Source organism: Aspergillus clavatus, genomic scaffold (assembly GCF_000002715.2).
Source record: "Aspergillus clavatus NRRL 1 1099423829802 genomic scaffold, whole genome shotgun sequence".
NCBI lineage: Eukaryota > Fungi > Ascomycota > Eurotiomycetes > Eurotiales > Aspergillaceae > Aspergillus > Aspergillus clavatus.
Window position 1 is genome coordinate 1,059,386 of NW_001517097.1, and position 17,502 is coordinate 1,076,887.

Here is a 17,502-nt window from a genome sequence, read left to right on the forward strand (position 1 = left end):
TCATCTTCCCACCATGATTCCCGTGCTGCGCCCTGTGTTTGGTGGACTTCGACGAAGCCTTGCGGCGAGATTTTGCCATCGCCGAACCAGTTGCCGCCAACCACAATCAGAACGTGACCTCCGCCCGCAACGGCGGCTTTGCTTCTTCTTCTTCTTGTTCTTGTTCTTGTTCTTCCTCGCGTTTTACTTCACCAGAAACAACCTGCACGTCTGGTTTGCTTGAGCTTGGGTGTCGGTCAGATGCTCGATGTCTGATGTCGGAAGATGCGGACCTGCAACAGAAAATCCTGCAGAAAACGCTACAAGAGGTAGCGCAAGAGGATGATGGTGACGATGTGTCCAACCCATGCGTCATCTGCTTGGAAGCTGTCACCGAGCCAGCGATCGCAGTGCCATGCACTCATGCGAATTTCGATTTCTTGTGCCTAGTAAGCTGGCTAGAACAGCGCCGCAGTTGCCCACTATGTAAGCCCTTGTCCTCACATTGCGGCGTTCTCTTGACTCACTTGTAATTCACTGTTCAGGCAAAAGTGACATTCACTCCGTCAAATACGACCTCGGGACCAAAGACGGTCCCAAGATCTACCAGTTACCTCCTCTTCCTCCAGCAGCTGCCAATGCGCTCGTTCCTTCTCACCCTCACCGTCCTGGGCGCGGAGTTCCTCACGGTCCGCGCAACCGACGATGGCGTGCCGAACGCCCCCGACCTCAGGAGCCCGACGATCCCATCTCAAGGCGGCAACATGTCTACCGTCATCAGCTCTATTCCCTCAGAGTCGGCTCGAACCGTCTTTCTCAATACCGCGAGCTCACGCCGGAGCTCTTCAACCGCGATGAGGAGCTCGTCTCTCGGGCGCGAAAATGGATCCGGCGCGAACTGAGGGTGTTTGCTTTCCTGAACCCAGAAGCCGAAACGGAACCGGGGGTGGACCGGGTCACTCGTCCTGGTCAGCAGAGACTTGAGAATCGCAGGGGGAACAACGCCGAGTTCTTGCTCGAGTATATCATCGCCATCCTCCGCACTGTCGACATCAAGGGTAGTGCGGGGCAGGCGGAAGAACTTCTTCGCGATTTTCTGGGGAGAGATAATGCGCGTTTGTTTCTGCATGAGCTGCAGGCTTGGCTGCGGAGTCCTTATACGTCCCTGGAGGATTGGGACCGTCACGTCCAGTATGAGGATACGGCTCCTGGTCCGTCCTCCGGTAGAACTGGGTTGGGTTCTGGGACGCCTGATCGTACAACGACGCCTGTTGATCGCGGTGGGCGATCTCCGTTTCGTGGGAGAGTGGCCAAACCTCGTCGTCCACAAGGATATCACAGCGGCGGAAGTTCTCGAGATGACTTCGCGCAAGCGAGACGGCTACAGTTTGCACGACAGCGATATATCCCTGATTAGCACCAGGGCGGACCCTTTTTCACCCCTTCCGATGGTTTTGGGTTACGAAGTTATGAGACATGTATATTATATTGAAAGTTATAGAATATAGACTAACGAATCGCGCTAGAAATGGTATCTTGAAGATGCTATGCTATATAGTCATTGCTCGTAAGTTTTATATAAAAAGGACCAGTTCAGGCTGGCCTTTGTTTGACTTGTCTTATCTTCGCCCAAAGCGCCGGCCAGCCCGACCTTTAGTGTTCTTGTTCCGGATCTTGAGCGAGCGGTAATTGGCATGCGCTTCAGGATTGACCTTCCGCGGACGAGCTTTCTTGGGCTCGTCCTCCTTCACAGCTGCCCGTGAGACCTCTACAGGGCGCTGGTCTCGCTGCGGCTGGGGTGCGGACCCAATAGCTTCCTTCATCTTCTCCGAGAAGCTCTTGCTCTTGGTAGCAGGTTTACTATCGTCTTCATAATCAGAATCAGAATCAGAATCGAGATCTGGCTCCGACATCGTGTGAAGCGATGCCTCCTCGTCATCGTCCAAGTCGTCAAAGTCAGCACCCTGGTCTCCCCAAAAGACTGCGTGCAGAGCACTCGGCTGCTGTGTTTCAGGAACCGCTGTCGGCTCATCGTCGCTCCCATCTTGCTCATCGCGTTCATTTTCTCCGTCCGAATCCAACGGTTGTGGTTGCGCCGTCGGTTTCGAGACTACCGGCTTCATGCGCACCCGGCGCGTTGTCCGCTTCTGGCCCTTCTTCTTCCAAGGTCGGCCGATGTTATCCGCGGGGGCCTGGCTGTCGGCCACCACGTCGACATTCAACGTCGCCTGCTCAGCCTCGATTTCGCGCAGCACGTCCATGTCATCGTCCAATCTGTCCTCCTCCATATCGCGGAGCCCCTGCACTAACGCGGTGAGACCTTTTCCAACGAACTGCGGCGGTTTGCGCACCGCAATGGGACTCAAGCCGCCATGGGCGGTGGACTTGGACTGCGAAGTAGCGTAGCGCGCGGGGTTTGACCGTCGCAGGAAAGACGGGGTCTCCGAGCCCACCGCATCGCGGGTCTCCTCGTTTGCGGTTGCTTGCGAGTCGTGGCCCCTGCCGGCAACGCGATCGTCATCCTCGACCATTGCGGCATAGCGGAGTGTGGTTGGAGTCGCGAACAGTGTTGAAAGCATCCACTTCTTCCCAGATGATGCGGGCGTGCGTCCAGCTCTGGGGCTCCCTTCTTCTTCGTCTTCGTCCTCGTCTTCTTCGAGGATCGTGTCCATGGTTCTGCGTTTTGAAGGCGTATGGACGTTCGCCGTGCGCAGGCTTGCCACTCGCTCCGCCGACGGTGTCGCGGTACTCCCGCCGGACTCCGACAAGAGGTCAAAAAGCCCCAATGCCTTTCCATCTCTCTGGGGCGTGGGACCGATGGCCGCTTTGAGCGGTGTCTGGTGGGTAGACGGGCTGAAGAGTCTGCGCAGCGCCGTGGGAGAGATATAAGGGTCGACCTCGGACGGATGTGACTTTGCTATTCGGTTCTTGGATGGGGTCTGGAAGATCCCCTTGGTCGCTTTTCGCGGCGTCGACGAACTGTGTGTCACATCCGGATCATCTGTGGATGAGTGCTTGCGCTTTTTGGGCCGTTCTTCTAGTTTGACGGGCTTGGATCCATCGTGTTTTCCCGAAGCCGATTCGAGTGCTTTCAATCGAGAATACTCTTTGTATTTGGCAGCTGACGGAGACCTCGATATTAGCCCCAGCTTTTATAAAGCTCAACCCAATCTCCTCTGAGGTAGACGAAGGGAAGGGAAAAGCAAAAAAGCAAAAAAGCAAAAAAAATAAAAAAAAAAGGGAAAATAATACCTATCTCAGGGACCTTTTTAATATCATCTCTCGCTGCTTTTCTCCCACCATTTTGCGCGGCAAACGCCCTCTCCCAGTCTTTCAATTCTGCCCGTAGGTTTGCGGATTGAACAGCAATATCAGCTACCACGGCGCTGGCCATTATCGCATACTGAGAATGGATTTGATATCAACGGATGAAAGGGATGTCCAAATGGCTTCAGAGATCGGTCCGTCGATACTCGATAGTCGGCTCCTCCTTGGCGCGGTCGCGAAATCAATTAACGCGGGTTGGGGGCAGCGGCGCGAGTGACGTAGCGCGTCACTCGCCCGTGAGCGGTCACATGATACAGGGCCATTGTCCAGAAACAGAACAGCGACTTAGGGCTCAGGGCAATGGTTGAGGGTTTGTTAACATCAATGGCATCGGGCACAGGATTCTCGGAGGTTCGATTTGGAACGACTAAGGGGGGGAAGGGGGGGAATGCTCCCTCGATAATCACAATTGTTCCAGTATAATTTGCGGCTATACAGGCGGACATCCCGAAATTGGACTCATCCAATTGGCAGAATATGAGTGCGTATGAGTGACTTCGCGTCATCAGTGTAGCTACAGGAGCTACGGAGTACAGGCTACTCATTTAGGCAGTACTGATGCAGGATGACACTAGTCAATCTAGGTCGCTCGCGATCAAGCTCACCAAGGTAACAACATTCGGGGATAACGGTAGCTCGGGGTATCGGTCTCGGAGATGGAGACGGTCAGGGGAGGTATATATCCGTCGCAGTTCGACAGCTTTTTGAGCCACTGTTTGTTATTTGTTTCTTCATTGCCTTTAGCAAGCGGGAGATACCCTTTGCGCTGTTCTTGAAACATTGATCTTCCTCGATTTTCGCAAATATATACCCTCAATTGCATTACAGTGATTGATAAAAAAAAAAAAAAAAAAGATGCTACGAACACTCCTGTCATTCGGTCGCAACTCAGACTATATCTTCCCAACAGTCGATCCAAGCAAGGATGGACCAGACTGCAAGCGAGACTGCGCCGATTGCACGGTAGAATTCCCGTCAAAGGTGAAGGTGGAGACCTCCACGCCGCTGTATGGACATATCAAACAGTTCGACGCGCATGTCCTGGTGGCTACGGGGAAGTCAGACTGGACTGAGAAAGTCACGCAACAAAAAGGCAGCTTGATGGAAGCCCTGGACTCGGCCAGATCACGGCGCGGTGTATGTATCTCTGCCAAGGGCTGATAGACGGGTTTCTTCTCTGACCACCTTCGTTAGCGGATGATGATCTCAGCCTCAAACCTGAATCCGCCGGAGATAGACACTGAAAAGGAACCGAGCAATAGGGGCAGCACGGTGTTGATATTGCCCTCGTTTACTTTTGTGGATGCAGTGAGGACGGAAGATGCGCAAGAGCTGGTTGACCGTTTCATCGACGCACCTCAGAATGGCGCGAACCTCCAGGAAGACGGACAGGTTACTGATTCACCGCTCACCTCGCGACCTTGCGAGTATGACTACGTGGTGTTGCTCTGCTCACACAAGCGACGAGATGCTCGTTGCGGTATCACAGCCCCCTTAATCAAGAAAGAGCTGCAACGACATCTGCGACCCCTCGGCTTATATCGAGATGCGCAAGACGAACGTCCCGGAGGTGCGGGCATCTTCTTCGTCTCCCACGTCGGCGGCCACAAGTTTTCGGCCAACGTTCTGATCTACCGCAGAAAAGAGCAGCAGATGATCTGGCTGGCCAGAGTCAGGCCTGAACATTGTGAAGGCCTGGTGAAATACACGCTTGTGCAAGGGAAAGTGGTCCACCCGGAGACTCAGCTGAGGGGTGGGTTTGACAGAGGACGCGGGTTGACCAGTTGGTGACGAAGGACCCTGCACAAGAGGCATGGAAATATTTTCGCTGGCACGCAAAAAGTCTGCATGAATAAAGAGCTGACGGGATCTGACGGATCAAGACAGTGAGGTTGTGTCTCAGCTTTGGGGTCAACCTCCTTAGGCAGCGAGATTATTATTATTACCAAGATGAACCCTTGAACAGGTCAGAGATGGTCAGATGGATCCTGGACGGATATCGGATGGATCCGAGATCTTTAGGGTCTAGAGTCTAGAGTCTAGAGGGTTTATACGTACATAGTAGGTAGTAAGAAGAAGAAGAATATAGAAGCAGATTGTGTCACACACGTGACTTACGCACCCGAGCTGATTACTACTGGGGTTGTCTTACTTACTTACTTACTTACTACTTTCTTTCTTTCTTTGAAGCTGACTCTTTCCAATCTGTTTCCCAACCCCTCCAAGTCCAACTCTTGATATAAAAAAAAAAGAATCAATTGTCAACCACTTCCCTGATGCCTGAGGCCGAGAAAACCTAACATGGAAATACGGAAAGCGGGTGAGACCACCGCGGAGAGGATTACTCGAAGTGGTTAAGAAGCCCGGGTGGGCCACCAAAAGCACCCAAGTTGACCCAACACGTAAGCTCCTGGTTTGTTCCCGCCGGTCCCCGAGCCTGCGCTCTGTCGCCCGTAAGACTCCCTGGGAGAAAAAAAAAAATACAAGAAACAAAACAAAAAAAGGGCAAAAACAAAAGGGAAGACAAGTATAACTATTATCTAGAACGTTTGTCGTCGTTTGGGAGCATCAACAACCACCTCAATAAACAAACAAGGTGATTAAATGATGTATCGATCATGACCGAAGTCCACGAGAACACGGGGCCTCCGAACCCGGAGCAGCCCCAAGAAACACCAGGCCCCGAGCAGCGAGTACGCAAAAGACGCAGGCGCACCATGGCCTGTACCCAGTGTCGCAGCAGGAAGCTCCGCTGCGACCGTGAATATCCTGCGTGCAGCCGTTGTCTGAAGAGCAAAACACCCACCAAATGTACTTACGAGGATGGCTTCCTATGGCAGCAGCCCAATACAGTTGCGTCGCCCGTCTTCTCCGACCGAGGTTCCACCACACTGGCGCAGAATCAGATTCCGCGAGTTGATCGGGCGCCCGCTCTCACTACCCCGGACTCGGGGATAAGCAGGCTGTCGGCTCGGCCACAACCACCACTACCACCACCACCACCACCGCTGCCGCCGTCAGGATCAGTAACATCACATCCCCTCGCACGGCATGGCGAGGAAAAGCGCACGTTCCTTGAAACTGTTCTTGGAGCGCCCAGGGCCGGCATCAACCAGGAGCCCTATGCGGACACCGAGGTGCTGCAGCGTCCGCAACATGGATCGGAGCATAGGCATGAGGTGCAGCCGCAGCTGCACGCGCTGGAGAACGATGACGGTCTTGCGTCTCCCGCGCAGCAGTTGGATATACTGCCGCGGATGATGATGAGGGGCAAGGAGACCATGACTCGGTTCAATGGGTCCGGCATCCTCGCCAATGTGATCGCGCAGGTGAGGTGGTGCGTTGCGGGTTTCATTCTCTCATCCTTGATGGTTAACCGTGTATGACAGTTCCCCGACATCCGGTCCTTTGCAGAAGAGGTTCGCCTCTCCAGTCCGAATCTTTCCCAACTACGCCCTGATTTGGAGAGGGTGAAGCGGGGCCTCTGGAAGCGGAAACCGTTGAGTGAACCGCTCCCGGTGCCGGACACTCGGGTCCTCATCGGCATACTGCCCGCTCGTCGCGCAGTAGATGAACTGGTTGTCTTGTATCTAAATTGTATAGAGGCTACCCATCGTATCCTCCACGTCCCCTCGTTTCTTAAGGAGCTAGATGAGTTCTGGGCGCAAAAGGACAATCCAGAGGTGGTCTCGGCCAGCTTCGTCGTGCAGCTGCTTCTGGTTCTAGCTTGTGCGTGGAATCTTGCGGACTTTGATACTCTGCAACTGAAGAACGAGACGGGTTTGAAATGCTACACTCCGGTTGAATGGGTCCTCCACGCCGAGAAATGGCTCGACAATGCTCATATCAAACGCCCGGAGATCACAGCCCTCCGGATGAAAGTCCTTCTCATTATTGCGCAGAATAGCTTCGGGATGAAACGAAGCCATGCTTGGCTGGCGACGGGGACCCTCGTCAAACAGGCCATGATCGCCGGATACCATCGGGATCCCAGCCGATATACAATGATATCAGTTTTCAATAAGGAGATGCGACGACGAATATGGACCACGATCGTGGAGCTTGATCTACAGGTGGCCCTCGAACGAGGGATGCCGCCTTCGGTGCAGGATTCTGACTACGATACCGTACCGGCCCTGAATATCAATGACAATGAAATCGATGAGGACAGTACTGTGCTCCCGGCCGGCCGACCGCTTCATGAAGTGACCGATTCATCCTTCCAAGCCGTACTCACTCAGTCCCTTCCGATACGCTTGAAAGCGTGTGCCTTGATGCATTCGCCTCGGATCCGCTGCCGTTACGAAGAGATTCTGCACTTGGACTGGGACCTCGAACGGTATCTCGCGAGGATTCCCGCATGGTCAGTGTCTCCAACGGATGACTTCCACACGCAGCACAAGGTGATCCTCATGCGATCCCTTCTGGAGACCAAGATTGGCCATAGTCTTCTATCGATCCACACCCCTTTTGCAATCGAAGCTCCCCGAGAGCCACTGTTTGCCCCCTCTGCTCGGTCTCGCCTCGAGATCGCGACCATGATCCTTTCTAATCAGAAGCGCCTGCATGAAACCTCGAAACAATTGTCTCTCTGCAACTTGGGCGATTGGACGATGCAAGCCTTCTGTTCTGTGTGTCAGATATTGCATGCGGGGGATGACCGACACGGTATGTGCTTTTTTTTTTTTTTTTTTTTTTCCGGATGCTGATTGCATCGCTCGTTCTGGTGAGAGAGAGAGAGAGAGATTGCCTGACTGTTTTCCACAGCATCCACGCCTATGATTCTCACGCGCACTCTTCCGGGACTCTCGGAATCCCTTATCTCCCTTCTGGACATGATTCTCGCCGCTGTTGAGACCCGTCTCCTTCTTGTCATCAAGGGTGCAAAGGAGTACTTCTTCATGTCGACCCTCCTCGCCTTAGTCCGAGCGAAACTGTGGCCGGCTCAGGCGAATGTTTACAAGCAGGAGGTAGTCGATCGCGTGATCTATTTTGCGCAGACCCTTTTTACGCGGCATGCAAACTGCTCTCATCTCGGCGCTCAGGGACTGGGTTGCTTCAAAACGGACCAGGTGAGAGAGAGCGAGAGAGAGAGAGAGAGAGAGAGAGATGTTTTCATTACTGACTGTTGTGATCAGGTCCCCAGTTTAGATATGGCGGACTTTAGTGGCCTTCTCCAACCAGAGAGCTTTGAGATCACCGTGAGTATCCGCCCTTGGCGTTCTTTCTTTTTCTTCCTGACTGAGATCCATTGTTAGCCACCTGGCGACATCGACCCTTTCCTCGAAGTCTTCGACTGGGCGGACCTGACGGGGATCACCTTTTCAGAATGACGTCAACATGATCTGACGAATCTCTCCTCCATTGAGTGACATCGAGTTGAGCTCACGCCAAGCTGGTTGGAGTTTGTAGAAGACAGGAAGTTGTATTCCGTACGCTGGGAAAATCGCTCCACTGATCTGCTGCGACGTAAGAGTACTTTCCTCATTCCATGTATTGATATGGATATGGATATGGATATGGATATGGATATTGATTCTTGATCATTGATAAGAGTGTAATGGATGAATCTTGAGGGGACAGCCTGATCCATAGGTAGAATAGATAGGTGTTTTGTTGCCCCTGACACTTAGATACCGGGAATCATCCCAGGGCTCCCGGAGGATCCTTCCATCATTGGTTCCAGAGCTCCGTCCCTGAGGTGGCAGAAGATCCCGTCATCTCCACGGGCGCTGGGGGAGTACCTTAGTACCTAGGATTATCTCGGTATTACGGAGTAGTATTCGGTATCAACCAGGAATACGGTGACACTACCCGTACTAGACCGTACTAGACCGTACTAAACAGTACTAGACCGTAAAAGACGGAACGGATGGAAAGTGAAAAAAAGCTTCTTTAGCTGGGAGAATGGCGCTAGTCCCAGAAGAGAATTGCAGTAGCTTCCTACTAATAGTACTTAGTACATTAGTGGATGATATTATTATGATTCTGATTCTTATCCTTATTCTCCCGTATTATCGCTATCACTGAGTTCTTGGTCTCGATCATATATATTCTCGACGGACTTCCAGACTTTCTGCCTGGTGGTGAACTGTTGACGCGATCATCTCATCACTCTCTTGGCCCATCTACCTACTTTCTTTTATCATGATGTTTCCCCTGTATATAGTGATTTGACTTTAAATTTGTTTCCCCCCCCCCCTATCTTTTGTTCCTTGATGAAAAGCGCAGCAATGGTTCGAATACGGCGGTTGGCTCAGGTATCCCTCCTACTCTTCCACCAGACGGTAGCAGGAACACCATCCTTGACATCGGAAGAACAAGCCTCGATATTCTCCAAGACCGATGACTATCCGCTCCCCAACCAAGGCCATGTGGTCGCACACGACCCCAACATCATCGAGTACCACGACCACTTCTACCTCTTCAAGGGCGGCGTCCACATCCCCGTCCTGAGATCCCCCAGCCTCGACGGGCCGTGGACCAACATCGGCACCGTCCTCGACGGACCCAGCGTGGTCGAGAAGCAGAACCGCACGCGGCCCTGGGCGCCGACGACCATCTTTCACAACGCCACCTTCTACTGCTACTACGCCATCAGCTCGCCTGGCTCGCGCAACAGCGCCATCGCCGTCGCCACGACCGACGCGCTCGACGGCGGCAACTGGACCGACCACGGCGCGCTGGTCAACACGGACAAGGGCCATTCCGCGCACCTCTACCCGTACAACGAATCCAACGCCATCGATGCATCGTTCATCGTCGACAACCGAACCGGTCAGCCGTATCTGAACTACGGCAGCTACTGGCATGGGATCTTCCAGGTGCCGCTGGCGGATGATCTCTTGTCGGTGAAGGATGCGGAGAAACCGCAGGCAAGCAACCTGGTGTATGTGCCGGACGAGACGGTCAAGCCCGTCGAGGGGTCGTGGATGAGCTTCAAGGATCCGTACTATTACCTCTGGTTTAGCCATGGGCGATGCTGTGGATTTGGGGATGGACAGGAGGCGAAGGATTTTCCCAAGAAGGGACAGGAGTATGTTTTTTCCCCCTTTGTTTTACGCTTCTATGTGCACACGGGCTGATTGTGTGCAGATATGACATCCGGGTGGGGAGGTCCACGAGTGTGACGGGGCCGTTCCAGGATAAAGATGGAAAGCTGCTTACCAACGGCGGCGGGACGATTGTATATGCCTCGAACCATGGTGTCGTCTATGCCCCCGGTGGGCTCGGCGTGCTGCCTGAGAATGAGAAGCATCCTGATATCTTGTATTATCATTACTGTCAGTCAGGCCTCCACTTTTCGTCCGCGCTTGCTAATTTGGCCATGTAGTAAATACGTCAGCGGGGGTTTCAGACGGTGTGAGTCGATAATGGATCATGTATCCATGTAACCAGTGCGCTGACACGTCAAACAGGATGCACATCTGGGCTGGAATTATCTGAAATACAAGGATGGCTGGCCATCAGCACAGTATGTTTCTTTCCCTCTTCAAAGACAGGCCAGTTGCTAACTTGTGCAGAGGGGGGAAGAACAGTGGGATGGCGCTTCGGCCCAACGCCATCCTCCGCATATCTGTGCTGATCAGTACGCTTTTCCCTGCTAGCATCGATCTGAACATCGCTAATTCTCGACAGTGACATATCTTCTGATGTGACCTATACCCGGCTTAGCATTTATCTGATCTCCAGGACTTGGTGTTGCATACATACTCGCTCCTCAGCTCAAAAGGTCTCCAGATATCACTTTCTAGCTGGTAGTGATATCTGTAGTTGTTGGATACTTGGATACTTGGATACCCCCCAATCCTCAATTCTTCGGGCTCGGTGCAGTTTGACACCAGCGGAATCTGGTTTTTCGCATTAACCCAATGTTGCGCTGCTCAGTCATAAGACCTAGCATAGACCCGCTGCAACGGTCTCTTGGTATACGCGCAAGAGACCGGCACGCCGATAACATTGCATTGGAGCGTAGGAATTGCTGAGTTCGTGCAGGTCGGGTGGACGAGTATATATCATCACGACACCCTGTGTTAAACGGGATGGATATATGCTGCTGTCTGTATGAAAGATATGATTATTCCATCATGGCGTATCTGGTTAAGGAGCAGTGGGAAGAAGATATGCCCGGGGAAGAGGGTTTATGTAGACTGGCAGCAGAGAGCAGAGAGCAGAGAGCAGACCGGCCAGATCCATTCAAAGGGTTGTAAGACTAGTATATACCCGTCAATCAATCAATGAGGCGCTCTTCCCGCATAGATTTATCAATCCTATTGCATACGGAGTAGACAATACCCTTATTCATTCATTCATTCATTCCCAACCTCCCCTAGAACTTTATTCATTATTGACAATTATTGACTCCTGATCCAATATATTGTCCACATCACAACTATCCATCATCCAGTACCCTCCCCACCAATAGAGTACCCACTCAACAGCTTTTCTTATATCAACATCAACCCCCCCCCCTTCTCCATCTTCGTCTAAGCGTTGAATGGAACAGCCATCGACGGGGCACTCTGCTGAGGAGAAGCAGGAAACCCACCAAAGCCACCAGATGGCATGGGGTAGCTGCTAGCAGGAGTGGGAACACCGCCACTTGGCATGGGGAACGCCGGGGAAGCAGAGCCGGAGCCAAAGCCAGCCGTGCCGGAGGGAGAAGCACCGGCAGGGAAGCCGCCGAACAGCTTGGAGTAGTAGTCTTGTTCGGCCTTGGCGAGGGCGCTGAGGCCCGTGAGGTCGGGCTGGCCGGAGGCGGAGGCGGAGGCGGAGGGCATGGGGAATGCGAGGCCGGAGGGTAAGCCGGAGGGTATAGCGAAGGGCAAGCCGGAGGGAAGGCTGGCCGAGGAGCCGGAGGGGGAGAAGGATGGCATGCCTTGGGGTTTGGGGGCGGGGGCGGGCAGGGCAACGGCACCGGCACCGGCCAGGAAGCCCAGAGGGATAGCGATGGAGAACTTCATCTTGACTATAGATAGATAGATAGATAGATTGATTTTGTTGTTGTTGTGAAAGAGAGAGGTAGGTAGGGAAGCTGATATTGAACACGAACTTGGGAGAACTACTGGGCCCAATTTCGACGAGGGTTGATGCGGTGCTTTTATAGAATAATAATGGACGTACTCCGGACAGAAGTAGAACAACAACAGACGGGCAGAGAATCAATCGATCACCCCCGATCAGTTCAATCACAATGGTTCATTTTCATCCTGGTCAAGTCAAGTCCGAATCCAGACGGGACATGCTGATCCCGAGCTCGAAAACGCTGTACTCCATCTGCAGACTGCCTGTCAGTGTCAGCCCCAGAGGTCGTGACCACTACAAGAGCCCAGAGATCGGTGTCCGGATCATCCGTTAACTTAATAAACTCGACGATCGTTCAGCTAGCAGACAGATAGTCGAGGCTCGGGGTCCAGTGGCCTCAAATTTGAGAATGATCGGCCGGTTACACCATGACGAATCTTTTTCCGTGGATGCACTATGTATGTACGTAGTAGCTATCATTGATGACTTTAAGATCATCGCACATCGGGTGCCTTCTTTTGACTGAAGCCCAAGTATGCATGTGGGGGAATCCTGGAGGACGCGTTGATGGAGCTGCATCCTGCAGCATGAACAGACCCATTGAGTCAGTACCTAGTCAGTACTCCAGTCTCCAGCCCGGTAAGGCTCACAATTACGGAGTAGAGAAAAGCTGATTCCGTCGTGATAGAATAAAGCACCAATCACATCGATGCAGAGCAAACGTTTTCTTCTCTGTCGGGATCGACGGGCATCCAACCTTCTTCGACTGTCTATGGAGCCTGTAGGTAATCTGGTAGCCTCATTTCACTTCGCTCCTTCCATTGAAGCTATTGAGTCGATCCCATTGCGACTCAGCCGACAAGAATTCCAGAGCTTAGCTGCTCGACCGTCTACGTAGTACTGTGTACGTACACATCCGGGTGCCATACACTGAACCGCCGTGTCCGACTCGGCGCTATTATTGATGCGATGAGTATTAGGCTGCGGATCGGAACTTCAGGTTACGGGTCATCGGCAAGAATCCTCAACGCAAGGGGGATGCAGTTGTCAATGCATGATCATATTGACGGTCCGCAGGTGTTTGACCAGTCCGTCCTGCAAGTTCCAGCCCGAAGCTCGGTCGTAGTCGAGGATGGGCGATTCAGACTTGTCTTCCAGCTCAGAGACAGGCGAAAAGAACTCCCATCAGGCTGCGTGCCGAGTAGGATAATGCTTCCATCCACAGCCTGTGAGCAGCTGGACAAGAATGCTGGACACTATCACGGCTACTAACTACTTTCTGTAGTAATATCCCATATCCCTTCCGGCGGTAACGGGGGCTACGCTTCGGGGAGGCAGCACCTATACTGTCTGTCCTCTATACACCAGAATACGTCTGAGGTCAGGGCTCAAGACGCAAGAACAAAAGTAGATGAAAGAAACATATAATGAGAGTAAGCGCATCTACCCCAGCGCAGTGTACAGTGATCTAGCCTCCTAGAAGGCCTACTGTCCACTCATACTGACACCTTGTTGAGGAGTTATCCCAACCTTTGTCCTTTTATTCCGGAATTATCTTCTTTTCCATCATACCTTCTGCTGTCAATCCTCCTTACGAAAGGCGACGTGCCTGGGCCAACAGCAGTATCGTTTAGGGCTTCCTTCTACTTCGGCCGAATGCTGAGTCAACCCATCAACACGAACGAGAGTTGATATCGATATTCTATACCATTTGTCATCGCAGCAAAGCACAGAAACTCCCGGGCAACTATATAAATCAATTGAGAGGGGAAGAATAGATGAATAGCCATGAGTTCCTCGACATCCTAATCCTCATCCTCGTCGAACCCCATCTCCCCATCTCCCATCACTTCATCCACATCCCATCCCCCACCATGGTCCGCATCACCCAGCCAAGAGTCGACCCCCTGCCCACAGACATCGACCTGACGGGGAAAACCGTCGTGATCACCGGCGCCAGCTCCGGCATAGGCCTAGAAGCGGCCCGGCAGCTGCTCCAACTCCGCGCCTCGACCGTGGTCCTCGCCGTGCGCAACGTCGCCAAGGGGGAAGCCTGCGCCGCGGCCCTCCGTCAGGACCCGCGTGTCGGATCCCACAACCCCACGGCCGAGATCCAGGTCATGCAGCTCGACATGGACCGGTACGACAGCGTGCAGCGCTTCGCGCAGCAGGTCCGCGAGGAGATCCCCGTCGTCGACCTCCTCCTCCTCCTCAACGCCGGGATCGGCCTGCTGAAGCTCGAGCGCAGCCCCAGCGGCCACGACCGCACCACCCAGGTCAACTACCACTCGAACGTGCTGCTGATCGCCGAGCTCCTCGCGCACCTCGAGGCCGGGGCCGAGAAGACCGGCTCGCCCGCGCGCATCAGCTGGGTCGGCAGCCGCATGCACGCGAGGTCGAGCCTCGAGGGGAAATCGCCCATCGCGCCCGGCGAGCGCGTGATCGAGCACATGGACAGCGACGCGGCCTATGTGCGCTTCTACCGCTACGCGGACTCGAAGCTGCTGTGCGCGCTGTTCATGTATAGCCTGGCGCCGCGGGTCGATCCGAAGAAGGTCGTCCTCAACATGATGTGTCCGGGCATGGTGAATACGCCCATGAGCGATTGGCTGCCGGTGTATCTGCGCCTGCCGGTGAACGTGGTCAAGGCCGTCTACGCCCGACCTGTGGAGGTGGGGGGCTGGCTTATCCTGCATAGTGCGCTGGTGGCAGGTCCGGAGTCTCATGGAAAGTTCTTGATGGACAAGGCCATTGTCGAGTAAGTGACTTCTTCCACTCGCTTGGACCTTGAAGAAGATTTGACGTGATTGCTAACAACACCCTGTAGCAAAGCAGCCTTTGTCAAATCAGCGGCGGGACAGGAGATTCAGAGAAAGCTCTGGGAGGAGACGGTGGCCGAGATGAGCCAGTTGACGACGCTTCCGGTCGAGTTCAAATAGATCCATCCATCCAATTCCTTTGCACCGTTGCTTCGTTTGTTAATCTATGCACCGCATCCAAATCAACATGAGATAGAATCAGAAGGGACCTAGGATACTATCAGACCCCATGATCAAGGACGACGCCCAGGCCTCGAGGTCCAAAAGAGGGGCGAGAGGGCTCATGTCTAGGCCAGAGTCACCCTCAGCCATCCACGCGCTTTTCGGCGGCCCTGCCTTGATGTTGGCAGTCACTAGTAGGCCTGTAGTGCTAGAGGGGGCACTGTGAACCCCGAGAGAAGAGTCGAGACGCTCGCGAAGTTCCACCAAGACCTGGATAGCTGAAGGCACCCGCATCTTACCCTCGTTCGTCGGTGGCGAGGAGCCTGGGATTTGGCAATGAGTCTTGAAGTGATGTAGAGTCTCATCGACGCAGGAAAGAAACAGCAAAGCATCTTCTGAGTCCGAGAAGGAAGTCAGGTACGTTAGAATGATGAATACACACTGTAGAGGGCCATGATGGCTGCAGCAGAACCAGGCGTAGGGAGAGAACGCGGGTGTTTGGGAGAGCTGCAGGTAGACACGCAGATACTTCAGGCAGAGCTGTGCTATGCTGTTGGCTCCCTCGCTTGTTAGACTACGAGAGGATAGAGAAAACGGGACCAAAGAACAAAAGAGTCGTAGTCGTACCTCATCCATGATGTTCGTGACTGCGGATTCGTCCTGTCCGGCGGGACCAAGAATGCTTTGCGCAACAGGATGGCCACTTCAGACTTCAACAAAGTCAGCATGATCCGCGTCCATGCTGCAAAGACAGTCGGCTGGCTCGCATCGCCCGTGTACCATGGCGGATGCGTGAACGGTGGGGATGCGTCGCCAGCGAGCCGGGATGAGATGTCGCTCGATTCGGGGATTCCCAGCGTCGGAACGCGGCCAAGCAACGCGTCAAGGTTCTGCAGAAGCTGCGTTGCATCTGCGACAAGCGCGTCTCGTCCGTCTTTGGTTGGACCCTGCGGGTTCTGCAGATCCGCGACGAGCCTGGCTTGTACGCGCGCCGTCAGAGAGCGCCCGGTGGCATATATCATAGCTTCATCCGCAGCGTCGTCGACCATTCGCACAGCCTCGAGGGCCTCAGGACCGCAGCAGAGGTCCATCCCCGTGGCGATACTCGACTGCACATCGAGCCCGACGATGTGCCACCAGACGCGCCGTCGGATTCCCTGGTCCACGGGGCTCAGCGCGGACCAGGCATCCCCCCGATGTAAGCCCATCAGCTGGGCGACGCGAACGGTGGTGCTCCGCTGCACCAGATTACGCATCGGCTCAAAAGGACGGTCCCGAAACGGGCCGGTCAGCAACGTGGACACCAGCGTATGCATTGTCGGATGCTCCAGATGCCGGCACAGAGAAAGGCAGGTCGTGTATGCGCGCTCGAGCTGGCTCACGGTCGTCTCCTTCTGCAGGCCCTGGAGGTTGGGGGCCGTCCAGCTGGCGACGGGCGCGGCCGATGCGCCACAATACAGGACTGCAAAGAGAAGACAGAACCAGGACGGGTCCTCGCGGAGATCTTCCGGGGGCATTGCGCTCCCGCTGTGCCGACACCAGTCCCAGAACCGGTCGTAGTCGGTCTGCAGGGACGGCAGATGCAGGAGAGGAGACAGGGGCCACACGGCACCGAAGAACGATTCGAGCAGAGCATCGCTCACGGGCTTAGTGGGCAAGGACCGGAGGAGGTTAAGCATGCTCATAGAGGAGATATGGGGCAGGGGGAGACCGGGGGGAACATGACGACTCTCGTCAAAGAAATCGTCGCTCAGACTCTCCTGCAGGAAGCCCAATTGGGGGTCAGCTCTATTAACTTTGCATACCCAGATCCTATCCTATCCCTCACGAGGAAAAAAAAAAAAAAACAACCAACTACCTTTCCAGCAACCAAGCCCCAAAAGGTTGGGCCAATGTATCGGACCTGACCACCCCGGCGCAGACTGAGATGACCACGACCCCGTTGGAGGGGAGCTGGGATGGGACACGCCGTTGGCTCTGAGGACCTGCCAGGATGGTCCTGGGGTGATGCTGGTCGCACACGGCCCGTCGACTCGTCACGACGCATAGCCTGGTAGACGCAGGTCTCTTGCATGCGCACGCAGTTGGCGCATTCTGGCTGTTCGCGTCCGCAGCGAACCTTGCGTCGCCGACAGACGATGCAGCTCAGCGAGACCCGGGGTTTTCTGATCGGACGCTTGGGGGCAGGCAT

General features: G+C 54.1%; 8 protein-coding genes across 8 annotated transcripts, besides 14 other annotated features; 5 read left to right on the top strand and 3 right to left on the bottom strand.

Moving 5' to 3' along the window:
* The first annotated feature begins 141 nt into the window (after positions 1-141).
* Positions 142-178: a microsatellite.
* Positions 146-174: a microsatellite.
* A 76-nt stretch (positions 179-254) lies between the features above and the next one.
* Positions 255-1,396, top strand: ACLA_037040 (RING finger domain protein; the record flags this gene model as incomplete). Its single annotated transcript, XM_001270924.1, has 2 exons — positions 255-465; positions 525-1,396. The coding sequence occupies 2 exons, from the start codon at positions 255-257 to the stop codon at positions 1,394-1,396; spliced, it is 1,083 nt and encodes a 360-aa protein (XP_001270925.1).
* Positions 1,397-1,598: 202 nt separating this feature from the next.
* On the bottom strand, positions 1,599-3,373 carry sld2 (the record flags this gene model as incomplete). The annotated part of the gene is made up of 2 exons (XM_001270925.1): positions 1,599-3,100; positions 3,232-3,373. 2 exons carry the CDS (start codon positions 3,371-3,373, stop codon positions 1,599-1,601), a joined length of 1,644 nt encoding a protein of 547 aa, XP_001270926.1.
* Positions 3,178-3,204: a microsatellite.
* A 788-nt stretch (positions 3,374-4,161) lies between the features above and the next one.
* Positions 4,162-5,097, top strand: ACLA_037060 (sucrase/ferredoxin-like domain-containing protein; the record flags this gene model as incomplete). Its single annotated transcript, XM_001270926.1, has 2 exons — positions 4,162-4,443; positions 4,501-5,097. The coding sequence occupies 2 exons, from the start codon at positions 4,162-4,164 to the stop codon at positions 5,095-5,097; spliced, it is 879 nt and encodes a 292-aa protein (XP_001270927.1).
* Positions 5,098-5,453: 356 nt separating this feature from the next.
* Positions 5,454-5,491: a microsatellite.
* A 433-nt stretch (positions 5,492-5,924) lies between these two features.
* Positions 5,925-8,639, top strand: ACLA_037070 (putative C6 transcription factor; the record flags this gene model as incomplete). Its single annotated transcript, XM_001270927.1, has 5 exons — positions 5,925-6,635; positions 6,696-7,974; positions 8,074-8,378; positions 8,445-8,507; positions 8,565-8,639. 5 exons carry the CDS (start codon positions 5,925-5,927, stop codon positions 8,637-8,639), a joined length of 2,433 nt encoding a protein of 810 aa, XP_001270928.1.
* Positions 6,282-6,313: a microsatellite.
* Positions 7,983-8,004: a microsatellite.
* Positions 8,381-8,415: a microsatellite.
* Positions 8,381-8,416: a microsatellite.
* Positions 8,640-8,804: 165 nt separating the features above from the next.
* Positions 8,805-8,838: a microsatellite.
* Positions 8,839-9,120: 282 nt separating this feature from the next.
* Positions 9,121-9,164: a microsatellite.
* Positions 9,165-9,539: 375 nt separating this feature from the next.
* Positions 9,540-10,947, top strand: ACLA_037080 (endo 1,5-alpha-arabinase; the record flags this gene model as incomplete). Its single annotated transcript, XM_001270928.1, has 5 exons — positions 9,540-10,342; positions 10,402-10,589; positions 10,640-10,668; positions 10,725-10,780; positions 10,830-10,947. 5 exons carry the CDS (start codon positions 9,540-9,542, stop codon positions 10,945-10,947), a joined length of 1,194 nt encoding a protein of 397 aa, XP_001270929.1.
* Positions 10,948-11,461: 514 nt separating this feature from the next.
* Positions 11,462-11,487: a microsatellite.
* A 118-nt stretch (positions 11,488-11,605) lies between these two features.
* Positions 11,606-11,625: a microsatellite.
* Positions 11,626-11,792: 167 nt separating this feature from the next.
* Positions 11,793-12,269, bottom strand: ACLA_037090 (extracellular proline-rich protein; the record flags this gene model as incomplete). Its single annotated transcript, XM_001270929.1, has 1 exon — positions 11,793-12,269. The coding sequence occupies one exon, from the start codon at positions 12,267-12,269 to the stop codon at positions 11,793-11,795; it is 477 nt and encodes a 158-aa protein (XP_001270930.1).
* Positions 12,099-12,142: a microsatellite.
* A 7-nt stretch (positions 12,270-12,276) lies between the features above and the next one.
* Positions 12,277-12,302: a microsatellite.
* A 1,902-nt stretch (positions 12,303-14,204) lies between these two features.
* On the top strand, positions 14,205-15,269 carry ACLA_037100 (uncharacterized protein; the record flags this gene model as incomplete). Its single annotated transcript, XM_001270930.1, has 2 exons — positions 14,205-15,088; positions 15,158-15,269. The coding sequence occupies 2 exons, from the start codon at positions 14,205-14,207 to the stop codon at positions 15,267-15,269; spliced, it is 996 nt and encodes a 331-aa protein (XP_001270931.1).
* Positions 15,270-15,347: 78 nt separating this feature from the next.
* ACLA_037110 (C6 zinc finger domain protein) lies at positions 15,348-17,502 on the bottom strand (the record flags this gene model as incomplete). The annotated part of the gene is made up of 3 exons (XM_001270931.1): positions 15,348-15,885; positions 15,939-17,071; positions 17,170-17,502. The coding sequence occupies 3 exons, from the start codon at positions 17,500-17,502 to the stop codon at positions 15,348-15,350; spliced, it is 2,004 nt and encodes a 667-aa protein (XP_001270932.1).